Source organism: Dama dama, chromosome 8 (assembly GCF_033118175.1).
Source record: "Dama dama isolate Ldn47 chromosome 8, ASM3311817v1, whole genome shotgun sequence".
In the NCBI taxonomy this organism is placed as follows: Eukaryota; Metazoa; Chordata; class Mammalia; order Artiodactyla; family Cervidae; genus Dama; species Dama dama.
The window spans coordinates 2732110-2748230 of NC_083688.1; the positions used below are offsets into that span (position 1 = coordinate 2732110).

General features: G+C 46.0%; 1 protein-coding gene across 2 annotated transcripts in view; it reads right to left on the reverse strand.

Moving 5' to 3' along the window:
* The window catches only part of UBR4 (ubiquitin protein ligase E3 component n-recognin 4), a 132156-nt gene extending 116888 nt beyond the window's left edge, over positions 1–15268 (reverse strand). For both annotated transcript variants that reach the window (XM_061148034.1, XM_061148033.1), the window contains exons 1-9: positions 15099–15268; positions 7560–7657; positions 6286–6389; positions 5410–5539; positions 5163–5302; positions 4244–4346; positions 3990–4131; positions 3712–3836; positions 163–287 (exon numbers count right to left, since the gene is read on the reverse strand). In XM_061148034.1, coding sequence (XP_061004017.1) covers positions 163–287; positions 3712–3836; positions 3990–4131; positions 4244–4346; positions 5163–5302; positions 5410–5539; positions 6286–6389; positions 7560–7657; positions 15099–15253 — 1122 coding nt within the window. In that variant the 5' untranslated portion in view covers positions 15254–15268. The remainder of the gene's footprint in view (positions 1–162; positions 288–3711; positions 3837–3989; positions 4132–4243; positions 4347–5162; positions 5303–5409; positions 5540–6285; positions 6390–7559; positions 7658–15098) is intronic.
* Between the last annotated feature and the right edge of the window lie 853 nt (positions 15269–16121).

A 16121-nucleotide genomic window follows, 5' to 3' on the forward strand; every position in this document is an offset into this window, starting at 1 on the left:
CCAGGTAAGCAAGCAAGAGGCCGACGTGTCAGGCCGACCACCCGAGGCGGAGGGGTATGGAGAGCACTCCCCGCCCTTCCCTCTAATGAGGAGCACAGCGGAAGCCGCCACACTCCCTCAACTGAACACTCAGGGCTCCCCGCCCCCAGAGGCAGAGCTTACACACTTCTGGACGATTGTGGCAGCGTCACTCTCGTAGTCTTCCTCTTTGGAGCTTGTGGAGCCTGTCCGCACTTGCTGGGCACTACCCACATGAAGGATGGCCATGCAAGTTGCCACACTCACACCTGAGAAAGAAGAGAGACACACACTCCAAGAAGCTGAAACACAGAAACATAGCCCACCCACAGCAATTCCAGGATCTGATACTGAGACCCCATCAGGGATTGGCTCAACAGAGAGGAGACTGAGCAAATCCGGGAGACAGTGAAGGAAAGGGAAGCCTGGCGTGCCGCAGTCCACGGGGCTGCAGAGTCGGACACGTCTGAGACTGAACAACAGCAAAATGTGTTACCATGTGACTCAACAAGCACATGCCAAGATATATTTACCCGAATGAGCTGAAATCTTCCATCCACACAAACACCTGTACACAAATATTCATGGTACCTTTAGTCACAACTGTCAACAAATGGAAACAATCAAGATGTCCTCTAATAATCAATAATCAATCAATCAATAAACAAACTGTGGTGTATCCATACAAGGAATGGCATCACTGACTCAATGGACAAGAGTTTGAGCAAACTCCAAGAGACAGTAAAGGACAGGAAAGCCTGGCGTGCTGCAGTCCATGCGGTCGCAAAGAGTCGGACACAACTTAGCGAGTGAACAACAGTACAAACAACAGCTACCAAGGCACAGAAAGACAGAGAGGAAGCTTAACTGCACACAGCAAGCCCTCCACATCTGCAGGTCCTGCATCTGGAGATGTAGCTGGTGGAATCCGTGGATGGGCCATCTGCAGATGCTACGGCCAACTGTACTACACCATTTCACACAAGGGACTTGAGCATTCATGGATTTTGGTACCAACAGGAGGGTCCTGAAACCCCCTGCCCCACCCGCAAGCAAAAGAAGCCAGTCTGAAAAGGCGATGATTCTAACAATAGGACTTTCTGGAAAAGGGAACTATGGAGAGAGTAAAAGATCAGCAGTTTCTAGGGGATGGGGTTAGGGGAGAGACTACCAAGTGGAACATCGGGGATCTGGAGGGCAGTGAAAAGATTCTGTATCAACGTCAAAAACCACAGAACTATATGTGAAAAAGGAACCCTAATGCAGTGAATCACAGATTTCGATTAATTATGTATCAGTAATGGTTCATCAATTACAACAAATGCAACCTATTAATGCAATATGTTAACAAGAAAAACTGTACACGGGGTGAGACAGTGTATGGGAACAGAACTCTGTACTGTTCCAAATGCAGAGTTTGGGAACGCTGCATTTTTCTGCAAACCTAAAGCTGCTGTAAAAATGAAATCTAGGACATCCCTGGTAGCTCAGGTAGCTCAGTGGTTAAGAATCCACCTTCCAATGCTGGAGACCTGGGTTCAATCCCTGGCCCAGAAGATCCCACATGCTGCAGAGCAACTAAGCCTGCGCACCACGGTTACCGAGCCTGCTCTCTAAGAGCCCGGGAGCTGCAACGACTGAGCCCATGAGCCGCAACTACTGAAGCCGTGCTCCACGAGAGATGCCAGGGGAAGCATACTCACAACAACCAGAGAAAACGCCTGCACAGCCACAGAGACCCAACAGTCAAAAGTAAATAAATAAGTTTTTAAAAAATGAAATCTATTACTTTAAAAATATTTTTTAAAAATTTTACAATGATTAAAAAAATAATCTCACACTATTTCTCAAAAACATCTAGGCCAAATCCCTTTTTTTACTTCAAATCCCAAGTGATCAAATTTCAGTAACAAACCAAATCTGGGGGCTCTTTAAAACAATGAAGAACTTTTTTTTGGCCACGCCCAACAAGGCCTGTGGGAATCTTAGTTCCCTAACCAGGGACTGAACCAGCGCCTGGGCAGTGAAAGCACGGAGTCTTAACCACTAGACCACCACGGAGTTCCCTTAACAACTAAGAATTTTTAAGGACTCTTAATTCTTATCAACGAAGCACAATGAGATGCACAGGATATTCAAGAAACTCCCTGAAAATTGAACTTCAGGAATCCCAAACTTAAAAATGCAAAAATCAAAGCCCGAGAACTGCGTGTGAACACTGGGAATGGGCTTGGAGAACGCGCCTGCTCCAGGCAGCCAGTGCTCTCCCCCACAGCTCTGCTCTCGCTCAGGCCCTGCGTGTGTCTTCCCCGAACGACCGAAAATCCCTCCCAGCAGATCTTCCAGCCTCCCAGCTTTCCCCGCTGCAAACATCCTGTGGACTACTGCTCCAGTGTGCTTGCTGGAGTGCAGCTCAGATCATACCACTCTTCAAAATTTGCAGTGGCCTCTACTGTCTACAGGACGTGGTCCAAATGACTGAGACTGCATTCTGAAGCCCTCTTTGAGGAGGCCGTTCTGGATGTAGAACACCCACTAGTCACACACACACTCTCTCAAAATGCTTCCCCAAATGCCAGGATACTTTTGGTCCTGCTTTTGCCTCTGGCTGAGGGACAGCCGAGCTGAAATCCTACCTGTCCTACAAGATACATCGACAGAACAACTTTGTGACTATGGCCTTCCCCAGTGAAAGTGCCGTTATCTTTACATGCCTATATACACAGAGGTGTTTATAATAAAGCCATTCAAAGAATGCAGGGAGATAATTAACCTCAGCAATTTCTTCATGCTCCCAAGGTCAGGTTTCTAAGACTGTTCAAACCCTCACTCACAGAACCCAGTAAACATCGGAAATTGTGAGGCCTCCCAAGACATACCAGGACTATGGTATTTAAAACCAAGGATCAGTGATTTGGGTTAAAAAGTCACCGTAACAATAACTTAAAAAAGCATAAACACCAGCTGTCAGGCCCCACTTCCAAGGCAGCATAATCAACAGGAAGGGAGGGGATTTTGTGGGAGCATGGAGAAAAACAGTCATTGTATTTATCAATATAAACAGATACCACCTGTTCCAGAAGGCTTCCTCAAATCTGCTCCCACAGCAGGGCGCCATGGCTCCCTTCTCTGTATGCCCGTAACATCCTATGATCTCTACTGCCTTTAGCGTCTCCTGTTTTATATCACAGTCTGTGGCCCGATCTGTCCTCCACTGCTCAGGTATAGGCTCCTTGAGAGCAAGGATCACAGGTTGCTCATCGCAACGTCCCCAAAGCACAAGGATCACAGGCCGCTCATCGCAACGTCCCCAAAGCACAAGGATCACAGGCCGCTCATCGCAACGTCCCCAAAGCACAAGGATCACAGGTTGCTCATCGCAACGTCCCCAAAGCACAAGGATCACAGGTTGCTCATCGCAACGTCCCCAAAGCACTTAGCATGGTCTTCTGACGCGGCAGACACTTCCATGTGCACACACTATGAAATCAAACATCCACGTAACACAACAGCAGCGGCTGAGCAATAAGGTAATTTACAAAACTCCTACTGAGACCTCATTCCATCTAGATGAGATGCTAGATGATCCTTGGGGGCAGAGACCAAATAAGGGGGAGAGAGTACGCAGAAGGATCTCATGGTTTCCAGAAAGTCTGTGCTTGGCTGAGGAGATGATCAGACATAACTGCTCACCTGCATACAAACAACTCAGGCTGAGGACTGTCACATCCTGCAGACGAGAAGGATTGAGAGGTTCCAGCACAGGTAGAGAAAGGGTGTCCAACGCCATGGTTACGTCAATCACCAGAGAATGAAAACTGGAACATAACAGAAGATTAACAAAAGTGTCTCTGACTCACTTGCTTCTACACTCTGTTAAGGAAAGCGGGCATGCCATAAAAACTAAACAGTTTTTCTCTTTTGCAGAACAGTTTTAAAATGTAAAGCATATGCACCCTGGAGCACCTTACCCATTACGAACAGCGGTGGCATCTGCTACTGTCGCAGGCATGATAAAGAAGGAATTGGCCAACACCGCATCTTGAAACCGGTTGATGTAGCGCAGGAAATAGGGCAGGTTCAAACACACACGCAGGAGCTTCTCTGAGCCGCCTGAATTAATGAAAAGGCTCAACCTTACAAACAGGCTTCTCCTGCTTAATTCTTTTCCACTTAAAGAAATTTTGAAAGCAGAGAAACCAGCTTTTTGACAACAGAGCCTTACCAAGTTCCTGAAGACTAGCCACATTCTGAGCTATGAACACATTCTTGGTTTTGATAGCAGAAGCCTGGTCTGTGGATGACTGCTCATCACTTTCTCCTTCCGCCTGAAGAGAAACAAAGGATGTGAAAGGCCTGTGAAGACACTAGCACCTTGGAACTTACCTGGTGGTCCAGTGGTTAAGATTCCATGTTCCCAAGGCAAGGGCCCCAAGTTCAATCCCTATTCAGGGAACTAAGATCCAACATGCCATGGGGAATGTGACCAAAAAATAAATTAAAAAACAAAAAGATACTGTCACCTGTTGATGGTCGTCCTCAAGGTCAGAACAGAACCAACTGTACAAACTACAGCTGCTCCGAGGATACTTGTCAGACTCCCCAGTTAATGAGGGGGAAATCCTCTCTAACATAAGGAAAAATACAAGCTATTTTTCTGGGGGAGGCAGGGTGGTGGTGGAGTACATAGCTTTAAATACATTCTGTGACTAGCACAGAGTGATGCCTTTCAGAGTAGGAGTACGGGTTCTTTGTCTACTTGCACTGAGAAATTGTCAGAAGAATGGTCATCAAAATAGTAATCACTAGAGACTTCCGTGGTGGTCCAGTGATTAAGATTCCATGCTTCCAATGCAAGGGGCATGGGTTCGATCCCTGGTCAGGGAACTAAGACTCTACATGCCATTTGGCATGGTCAAAGATATAAATAATTGTATTGTTAAAAAAAACAGTAATAACTGTTGACAGAAGGAATCAGGGTGAATGCTACTTATTTTCAGTTAGTATTCTTCAACTTTCTTTCTACCCTTGGCAGGTACATCATTTTATATCACAAATATAAAATGCATGCGTTAGCTGTTTTTTCTAGTATTATCATCTTAACAAATCCCACAGGATGAGGTCATTTGACTGAAGTAACTCACCTGAGTCTGTGGACCTACAGGTGATGATGCTACAGTTCTAGGGTTGAAAACTGACGTTAGCTGGTTCAAAAAATTCATCTGGACCTCCTTCTGCTTCAGCTCTGGGCTTACTGGTGAGGCCAGTTCTTTCTGATCTTCCACTATAAAATATGAAACAGGAGAGCGATGAGGAGTGTCACTAGCAGACCAAAGAGGAACAGCTGGCAAGGGGAGTGGCCAAGAAACCAAGTCTGGTGGAAGCGCTCACCATCTGAGAGTGTCTTCACTGTCTGGGGCAGCTTGGCCGACTTCATCATCGCTGTAAATGTGATGATTTCAGTTCTGTCTAGTCGGCTACAGCCAGTGCACAGGCCCTTGATGAGGAGAATCAAGTGTTTCTGAAAAGAAAACAAATTCAGATATGCCTTTTAGAGAGGCCTCCTCTGGATTATATCAAATATGCCTTTCATAGGTTCTATTCTTTAGGGACTTCTAGCTGGCACAAAACCAAATTTAGGTTCAAACCAAGAACTGCAAACTCGGGAAGCAGAGATCACAAGCTGATGATCCTCAGACCACATTTCCTTGCAGGTCTCTTACTGGTCTCACAGTGATGTCGTTGTTCTTTAATTTGAAGTTATGGCTACCTTTTTAAAACAGGGAAGGTTTAACATACAAATCCAGGTTTCCTACCTCTTTCAATAATTCACAAGATCAGCTGCAGCCAAACAGTGATTGATCCCTTTATAGCTGGGTCACACACCCTTCTCAGCCAGCATACTTGACTCATTTTATGTTACTTGCCTGGCCCCCATGGTCATGTATCTTTGTAATCTAGAAAAGACCTCTGCAGCTCTCTATACCAGAGGCTGCTAAACCACAGCCCCAATTTGCCCGCTATTTTTGTAAATAAATTTGACTGGACCACAGCTGTGTGCATCCATTTACATACTGTCTGTGGCTGCCTTCACACTGCAAAGTCAGAGTTTAATAGAGACTGGATGGTCAGCAAATTTTCTCCTGTGTAGCCTGTTACAGAAAAAGTCACCAATCCCTGCTCTATGCCATCCCTTCTCCAGCATTCCATGGGTTAGTCACAAGCCTACCTCAAAATACGGGCCAGGAGCAGGCCCAGCACTCTCACCTGGGACACGGCACATGCCTCATCTGGATTCTCCAAACGCAGGAGAGAGAACTCAATCAGGACTTTACAGGCTGCCGCCACAGACTGCAGCTGATTCCGGGGAACTGAGAAAGGAATAAGCTTTACTTAACCTCAGCCTTAACTTCAGCCTCACAGTCAATGAACCAAATAAGTTTTGAGCTCCATATGTCCAACATTCCCAGTATCATTCTATCAGAATCAACAATCCATCAGGCAAACAAAGGCATCTTGGCACTGATAATCATCAATTGCTTCTAGATCAATTTATCCTATATTTACTAGAAATTAAGATAAGTATAATAGGAAATACATCACAGGAAGTAACAAGCACTTCAGATACATTAATCCATTTAATCCTCAAACCGATGCTATGAGATAGATATTGTTAACCTCTTCTCTTTTTTTAAAAACATAGATAAGGAAAGTAAACCATAGAGAGGTTAAATGATTTGCCCAAGTCACGCAGCTAGACTCAAATCCAGGTGTCTGGCTCTAAAGTTCATGCTGTTACCCACTAGAATATACCACCTCTCTTTCCTGTCTCTGCAGTGGGCTTCCCACTCAAAGTTTCTCCAAGCTAAAAGTGACTCTTACGCTGGTAGCCAATGCCCAGAATAAACAGCACTGGACACCAAAAGACTACTCAGCAACCCTCTAACTTCCTTTCATTTTGCTGGCTTAGCAAATTATTTAAGTAAACAAATAATTCAAATTCTTCAGAACTACATGAATCAGGCTTGGGGGGAAAAATGAAAATGCCAAGTATCAAAAATAGTGGAAAGTAAGGGACTGGTTACTTTAGGAGGAGAAAAGCTTAAAAGATGGGGAACTGAAGTTAAAATCCTTCATATACCAGAGAACACAAAAGGAGAATTTAATTTCTCACCAAAACCAAATAAGGAAGAGAGTCTTGGTTAGTGGCTGCTAACCACAGCTCAGTATCCCCACCTAACCCTCCAATCCCAGCCATCCCCCCAAAATTAGCACATTAGTAATTACATATGTAAAACCTATAAGAAAGCAAGGAAAGTTAATGGTTATGAAACAGATGTCCAAACCAAGCAGTTTTTCAATCCCTCTGGCTGGCCTCGGTCAAGAAGCTTCCGAAGCCTCACCACACGGACAGCCGTCTCCACTCTCGGGTGGACAGGTGAGAACTAACACACAGGCATCACTAACAGCGTGTTCAGACAGGACGACACGCAGCCCCCGCTCACGAGCCCTTAACGGGGAGGACGAGGGGGAGCACTCACTGAGGCCGCAGACTGTCGTGACGTAGTGTGTGGCAAGTGCGACAAAGGAGGAATAGAACGGCTCGAACTGCTTCTCGTGGTGCAGGATTTCGGATTCACTGCAAAAAACCAACATCTACTTAGTGCTTACTATAGGCCACATACTCCAGCCCTCTACAGGCATTCCCTGACTTCATCTTCGTAGCAATGCTACTTGGTAGGCCCTGTTACCACCCCTATATTCAAACTGAGAAAGTGGAGCTTAGAGGTACCAGGCTTAGTAAGTGGCAAAGGCTAACAGGAAACACTTCAAAACTCACTTAGAATTAAAGAAACACAAGTAAAAATCCAACAGGATACGACTGTGTCCTGTAGTGATAATTAGCAAAGACCAAAAGCTAATAATGCCACAAGCTGGTCAAAAGAGGGTAGAGCAGGACACTCAAAACACTGTTAGTGGGAATACGGACTACGGGAACGCATTTTGAAGACCAAACAAGGCCAGTCCGTAACACAGCAACTTAAAAAAAATAAACATTTCAAGGGAAGAAATCATCTGATGGGTGCTAAAATCCAAAATTCTTCAGGTACCAGAGTCCTCCACCCCACTCCCCACATTCACAGGATATATAGCTAGATCACAACAAAGTGATTTTTAACCACATCCCTTATCTTTACCAGAAGAAATGGCCTCTTCAGTGAAAATCTGGAGCCCAGCTACGTCTAAAAGCTGGATACATTAATGTCATTCTCTTTACAGCATTAGATGCTAATCACAAACCATGAAACAAGAAGGCAAAGAAAAACACTAAAATGTATGTTCTTAAATGGAAAAAAGAGCAATGTGCTTAAAAAGTTTCCACAGTAAGTTAATTCTCCAACAAGAACTATCAGCCTAGGAAGGGAAACATAAACAGAGTCTAGACTCAGTTCACTTGCCAAATCAACATGGGAGCCAAAAAGCAAGTTCCACGTCTGGAAGGTGCTAACGTGAGTGATGAATCACCTCAAACAGCACTTAAGAGTCTGACACTTCCCTCTTTGGGAATTCATCAAGGATAAACAGGTATTATCAAAGACCGGTTCCTTATCTTAGAATAACTCCTTTACTAAAAAAAATATTTATGGAACACCTATGCTGTGCAAGAATCTCCCTGCCCACCAAGGATCATTTCTTTCCAGCTGTGGGATGGACAAAAGAAAGGAAACAAAATCCCTAAAATATCAAGCAACACTCAAAGTTCACAGGGCCATCACACTGCAGGGGGGAAGCGGCGGGGGGCGGGGGGGGGGGGGGGGGAAGCGGCATCCCACCACACCCAGAAGAGAGCTCCCCACCCCTGCTTCTACCTCTTGGGAGGAGCTGCTCCTTCACTCCCATCCTGACACCCCACATTCATAGTTCTAAGGTTCCCCCACCCTGTAGTTTGATGGATTTTATGAAGCATTTCCCTTCTCTGCTTTATTTCAGAGCTGCTTACTGCCACGCCCCACCCCCCATGTTTTTCAACCGGACAGGTTTACCACAACCAAGAGAATCACTGCCCATCCGAAGAAGGAACTCACTGCTGTTTCCTTCTCATCCTGGTAATAAAATATGTCCGAAACACAGGCGTAAACACAGCAACTTCGTGGTTCAAAGTTGCCACATTATGATTAAACAAACCCTTCCTCCTGCCCTAGACATACACAACTGCCTTATTCCGATCAAGAAACAATACCCTCTAGGGAAAGACGGACATGGATAACAGGAAAAAAAAGAGCAGAGCAGTCCTGAGCTCCACTCACAATGTGCTTAGGGCAAGGAAGGATAAACCTGGGAAAACCCATTTTTAAAAGACTAAAAGGGGACAGCAGGCAGGTAGACACGTGGCTCAAAGGACAGTGTCTCAAAGGACAATGTCGTATCTTGTGATTCTAAAGAAACGTGTGTGAGGAACCTAGTAAAGAAGTGTCGCCTCCCTTTTTTGACCGCACCCTCGTTCCCTGAGAATCTGACAGACACCAAGTCACCAGAGGAGGCAAAGAAATGTAAAAATGGAACAAAGAGCAAGATATTAAGTAGAAACGCGAAGAACACAGAAATTGAAGGCAAGTAGACACAGAAGAAAAACAAGGAGACATAAAGGTGAAAATATTTCTCCTCCAGGCAGTCAAGCTACTTTCCTTAAACATGTGCTTCGCCTAACAAACTTTGCAACAAAGTACCACAGAGCCTAAAAACTGCTGAAAGGACAAAGAATCTGAAGCAATTATATTCCATTTTAAAATAAAATTACATACCAATTAAAAATAAATGCAATGCAGAGTACAAAGGAAAACAGCAGTTAAGCAGCCAGGTCAGAAAAACCCAGTTTGACTTGTAAGTGAAAAAGAACTAGCCAAGGTCTGGAAACCTGGGTGTCCCAGGAAGAGTGAAAAATGTAATGGGCAAAATAAAAGACTTCGGATTCACTGCTGCTTCTCCTTCTTGTTGTTTCGTCACTAAGCTGTGTCTGATTCTCTGACCCCATGGACTGTAGCCTGTCAGGCTCCTCTGTCCATGGGATTTTCCCAGGCAAGAATATTAGAATGGGCTGCCATTTCCTTCCCAGGGGATCTTCCCCACCCAGGGATCAATCCCATGTCTCCAGCATTGGCAGGGGGATTCTTTACCACTGAACTTATAACTATATAACTAGTTATGTAACTACTAGTTATATCTTTGCCGTCAACTGGGGAAACTCAAAGCCCTTTCCCCTCACCAGAATCACCAGCTCCCAAGTATAGAATCCACTGAGTTTGTTTCAAGATACGCTTATAAACAATCACAACAAATAAATTAATGAGATACAGAAAACATTTTAAAAATATATGTTTAACAAACATCCACTGTGTGTCACAGAGTACTTAATACATGTTAATAAACAAGTGAAAATTTTCACATACGTCTCTCACACTCTCAACAAACCTGTAGGGAACGTGATATTGAGACACAGAAACATTACCTAATCTCACAACTAACTATAGGCTTCTCACTCTGGAGCTGGCTTTTCTTTTGAAGGTCAATCACAAACTCAACTGATGATGGCACCAATGTACCCCTTTCTCCCGCTTTAAGATTTTTAGAAAATGACTGTGCATTATCTAATGGGATGTTACTAACAGCTTCTGCCTTCCCAAGTAGGTCTCCTTGGTCTAAGTTTCATCAAATAGCTGGGAGGCAGAGACTCGAGGAGGCTTATCATTAAGAAAGGCAGGACAAAAAAAAAAAAAGGACAGGACAGCCTAGGAAGGACTGGCTCAGGAGAGTGAGTCAAAGTCGCTAATTCACGTCCAACTCTTTGCGTCCCCATGGACTATACCATCCATGGAATTCTCCAGGCCAGAATACCGGAGTGGGTAGCCTTTCCCTTCTCCAGGGGATTGCCCAACTCTGGGATCAAACCCAGGTCTCCCGCATTGCAGGCAGATTCTTTACCAGCTGAGCCACAAGGGAAGCCCAACGGAAAGGGACTTTTTTTTTAATCTACAAAGACTCATAGAATTATTCAATGACAACCATGCTCACCAGCATATCCTGCACAGAGTTAAGAACAGAATTCTGTATTTGATAGTACATACAGTTACATTCAACAATTACACTAATCAAGCCCACATACAGCATGTGCTCCATTAAGCTAGTTTTAGCTTCATTTCTGGTCTAGAAAAGTAAAGGTATTTGAAAGATTTTTAATCTTTACTACTAAGGGAGGCCTGGCGTGCTGCGCTTCATGGGGTCGCAAAGACTTGGACACAACTGAGCGACTGAACTGAACTGAACTGAACTAAAAGACATACTATCAACAAGCGGCAGAAATGAAGTCCGCTTCAAGTAAACTCAAATTATCTTTTTCTTTTAAAAAAATCACTTTTCAGAGTTGTTGTTCAGTTACTCAAGTCATGTCCGACTCTTTGTGACCCCATGGAATGCAGCACGCCAGGCTTCCCTGTCCATCACCATCTCCCAGAGTTTGCTCAAACCCATTTCCAGTGAGTTGGTGATGCCATCCAACCATCTCATCCTCTGTTGTCCCCTTCTCCTCCTGCCTTCAGTCTTTCCCAGCATCGGGGTCTTTTCTAATGAGTCAGCTCTTTGCATCAGGTGGGCAAAGTATCAGAGCTTCAGCTTCAGCATCAGACCTTCCAATGAATATTCAGGATTGATTTCCTTTTGGATTGACTGGTTTGATCTCCTTGCAGTCCAAGGGACTCTCGGAAGAGTCTTCTCCAACACACAGTTCAAAAGAATCAGTTCTTTGGTGCTCGGTTTTCTTTATGGTCCAACTCTCACATCCATACATGACTACTGAAAAAACCATAGCCTTGACTAGATGGACCTTTGTTGGCAAAGTAATGTCTCACTTTTTTAATACACTATCTAGGTTTGTCATAGCTTTTCTTCCAAGGAGCAAGCTTGTTGAATTTCATGGCCGCAGTCACCACCTGCAGTAACTTTGGAGCCCAGAAAAATAAAGTCAGTCACTGTTTCCACTGTTTCCCCATCTGTCTGCCATGAAGTGATGCCTCCTAGTTTATCCATACTAATACCTCCTTTGTTTCAGTTTGGTCACAAAGTCAAACTAAACAAACAGGGTTCAGAGAAACCCCTGGAGGTTCAGTGGTTAGGACAGGGGATCTCACCGCCAAGGACCCAGGTTCACTGTTGTGGTGCAGCAGAAAAAACAAAAACGAAATTACAGGATCTGGACCTCAGAATTATTTCATCTACCTTCTCTTCAAACCAAAGATCAATTCCAATTATAAAGGTATGAAAAGATAGAGACAGAAAGTAGAATGGCAGAGTACTGAGGAATCTCAGAGCATGTGTCATCGTCCCCAAAAGTCAAAAAAGGGAGGAATTCAGGGAATGAGCAACCAACCACCAGACAGGAAGTAAGAGCTGACATGATGGAGCTAGGACATCAAAAGAGGGTGGGGGTGGGGGCGTGTGGAGGGAGAAGCAAAGAGTAGTAGGCTGTAACAAAAAATAGAAGGTCCCTGGAGGTAAAGAAGAAAAACATGGGAGGCAGAACAATAGAAAGAAACACAGGACTGTAGGGGAGCAGTAATCACAGATGCAGAAATAAAGCAGCAGCCAGGCATCAAGACCTCCAATCAGCCACAGAGAAGGGACTCACAGCGTCTGTACAGGGCTGGCTTTGACCCAGTCCTACACTCAATAGCCACACCTTGACATTCAAGAAATAATTCCACAATTATGACTTTTTTTTTTTTTTTGGAAAGGCAAATAAAACCTTTGAGAAACAGAATATTAATAGCAGGTTATTAATTTTTATGCTCTAAGCCAGGGGTTGGCGAACTATGACCTGACGGTCAAATCCGGCCAGTCTTCCCGCTCTGTACAGGCCATATTTAAGAATAGTTTTTACCTGTGTCTTTATGGCTGGAAAAAAAAAAAATCAAAAGAATATTTTGTGACATGTAAATATCACATGAAATTCACATGGGTGCCCATAAACAAGACTTTGGACACAGCCACGCCCATTTATTTACATAATGCATATGGCCGCTTTCACCACACAATGGCTGAGTGGACTAGTGCATACATCCCTGTTATGGCCCACAAATTAAATTTACTCTGGCCCTTTACAGAAAAAGTGTGCTGATCTCTGCTCTACACCAACCTGAACACTTGATACGTTTAGGTTGTTTTTAACCGTAAAGAACTTGTAAGCCAGATATTTCTTCTGGAAATTACAGAACCATGTGACAGCAAACCAATAAACACTCCCATGTGCAAGAGTCTGAAAAGATCTTATTGAGAGAGGGAGGGAAAGAGAGAGAGAGAATAACTGCTTTCTGTGGAAAAATGATCTCTCAGACAATAAGTGCAACCTTAAGATCATATTGCTCTCAGAGAGCCTGAAGAGGACACACTGCTCTGTTCCAAAGTTGACTGAGCCACAAAAAACAGCATAGAGACTTCAAAGATCTCGCCTTCCAATAAAAAAGATGTGCTACTCAACAGCAATCAGTTTGGACTTCTCTTCTAAACCATGAAAAGAGGTCTCACTAGCATCTACAAACACAGGCAACTCTTGATTATCTTAGCTATACAGAGTGCAAGAGGGGCCCCTATCACTTATTTGGCAAAATTCAAACATACCTTGATGTATTTTGTTTCGGCTTCTTCTACAGGTGGAAAGGAGCTGCTTAACTATTACAGTTTAAAAGACACAGGCCTCAATAATGGATGTATGGGAGTGTGTCAACAAATGACTGTACTACTTACAGCTTATGTCCATAAAAACATAAAAGTAAATGCTCTAAAAAGAGTGGAACACTGTCCATTCTAAGTAACATGACAAGTATAATTTGTGAAAATAGCACTAATCCAAATGTTGAAAACAGTTATATAAAGAGGCTACATAATTTGAGAGCAGTATCTTTGATATCTATTTACATCATCTGAACCTTCTTGGCTTAATAATTAGACAGGAAAATCCATCTGAAAGGTAACTGTGAAGTTACTAAACCAAACCATTATTTTAATCTAATTTATTTTTTAAACCGCATCCAAAGTAGCACAAAGCTAACAATAAACACTGCAATAGACCATCTGTCAAATCATGGGCCTCCCTTGAGAAATAAATAGCAATTTCTAACCTTCTGGATAACATGTAGGTAATACTCTTGTTGGCAGGAAGTTAAAATGAGCCAGGAAGCAACTGCGGAAAGTTGCTGAAGTCACATTTGGCTAGAAAAATGAAAGTGAGACTGGCTTTAAAGGCAGGTCTACCATTAAACTAACGAGAGACCGCTCTGAGCAAGGTTAAAAAAGGAAAAGCCAGGCACTCTGGTGATCCCTGGCCTTGTATGACACAACTCGCATAATCTAAGAATCTCAAAAGGGCAAAACCATGTTAACAGCAAACCAATAAACAGTCCTGATGGTAAGAGCCTGAACATTCTCTGGTTGCGAGACAGTGAGAGTGTGCGGTGTCAGGGAGGAAATGACCTCTGAGAATAACACTAACATAGTTTTAATCAAAGAGCATTACAGTAGTAACATACCATAAATGCAACCTGGAAAAAAAAAAAAGAGTCATCAATACCTTGAGCAGACACAGCACGTGCCCCGAGTGATTACTGCAGAACGGAGACCGTTATTAAATTGTGTGGTAGGCCCCCGATTTAAACCCCGCGGGTCCGCTCCAGCCCAGGCCAGGGGGATGAGCGCGGACGAGAAATGCAAACTCATCGGAGCTTTGACCTTAGCAGAGCGGGCAGCCCCGAAGGCAGACCCCTCACAGGGCGACGCGTCCCGCAAAATTCCTCCCGGCCCGGCCGGCCGCGCCCTGCCGAGAAGTCGTCCTCAGAAGTTTTGCCCGGGGGGGGAAACTGAGGCACGGGGTGCTCGCACGGGCTGGCGGAAGGAATGCCAGACACGCCTTCGAGTCGCGGGGCCGCGGGGCCCCGGAGCCGCGGGCGGAAGTCGGGGAGCTGGGGGCCCGCACCCTCCGGCACGGCCTCCCATCCCCCTCCCGGCACCCGCCCCGCCCCGCCGCCGCCCGGTACCTCTCGATGACTGAGGCCACCAGCTGCGGCAGCTCCTTCATCTCGAAGGCGGAATAGGACGCGGACAGCAGGGGCCGCACCGCCACCTCCCAGCCCGCGGTCGCGTCTCCCGCCGGGGCCACGGCCGCCGCCTCCGCGCCGCCGCTCGTCGCCATCTTCCGTCGCACTCCTGCGGCTCCCTCCGGGGGCTTGCCACCGGCCCAGCGCCGCCTCCCGGGAGGGGGCGGAAGTGACGCGACCGGCGAGTCGGAAGCCGCGACGCGGTCGCCGGCCGAAATGCGCAACGCGGGAGGCTGGCTTCCCTGCGCTCTCGCACGGGAAGCGTGGCGCCGCAGGGAGGCCGCGGGGCGGGGCAGGGGGCAGGGGGCAGGGGGCAGGGGGCAGGGGGCAGGGGGCGGGGGGCAGGGGGCGGGGGGCGGGGGGCGGGGGGCAGGGGGCGGGGGGCAGGGGGCGGGGGGCGGGGTCGAGGGGCTGCGCACAGGCCGGACGCAGCACCCCGGAAGGCGGAGGCGGTGTTAGGCTCTGGGCCTAAGCGCTGGTAGTCCTGCCTGAAGCTGGGGACTGCGTGGTTTCGGTGGGCACCCCGGGGAGGTGAGTTCGGAGCATGGTTATCAGTTGGCTAGACCGAGGCCTCGAAGTAGACCTGCATTCGGCGACTATCATGGCCCCGGCTCTAGACAGCCAAGAAGAAGAGGAGGTCGTAGCCTGATCACCTCCCCGGCCTCACCTCCCGGATGGCCCCCAGGAGTTGCAGCACAGCGCCGCACGGCTCGCCTAGCTCTTTCTCCTCTCACCGTCTCCAGCTATCGTTGCAGTCACCAGGCCTAACCGCTTTTCGCGCGGAAGCCTCTTCTATGTTTCGATTACCCTCATTAGTAAGATAACCAGCTCGCCTTTGCATCACTGTGATTTGCCGTGCAAGGCCCCATTCCCCACCTTTTCTACCAGCAAAGCAAGAGGATAAACTTTTCCCTCTCGTTATTTTCTTGTTTCTAGTTGTGACCTTTTCTTCTCCACCTAGAC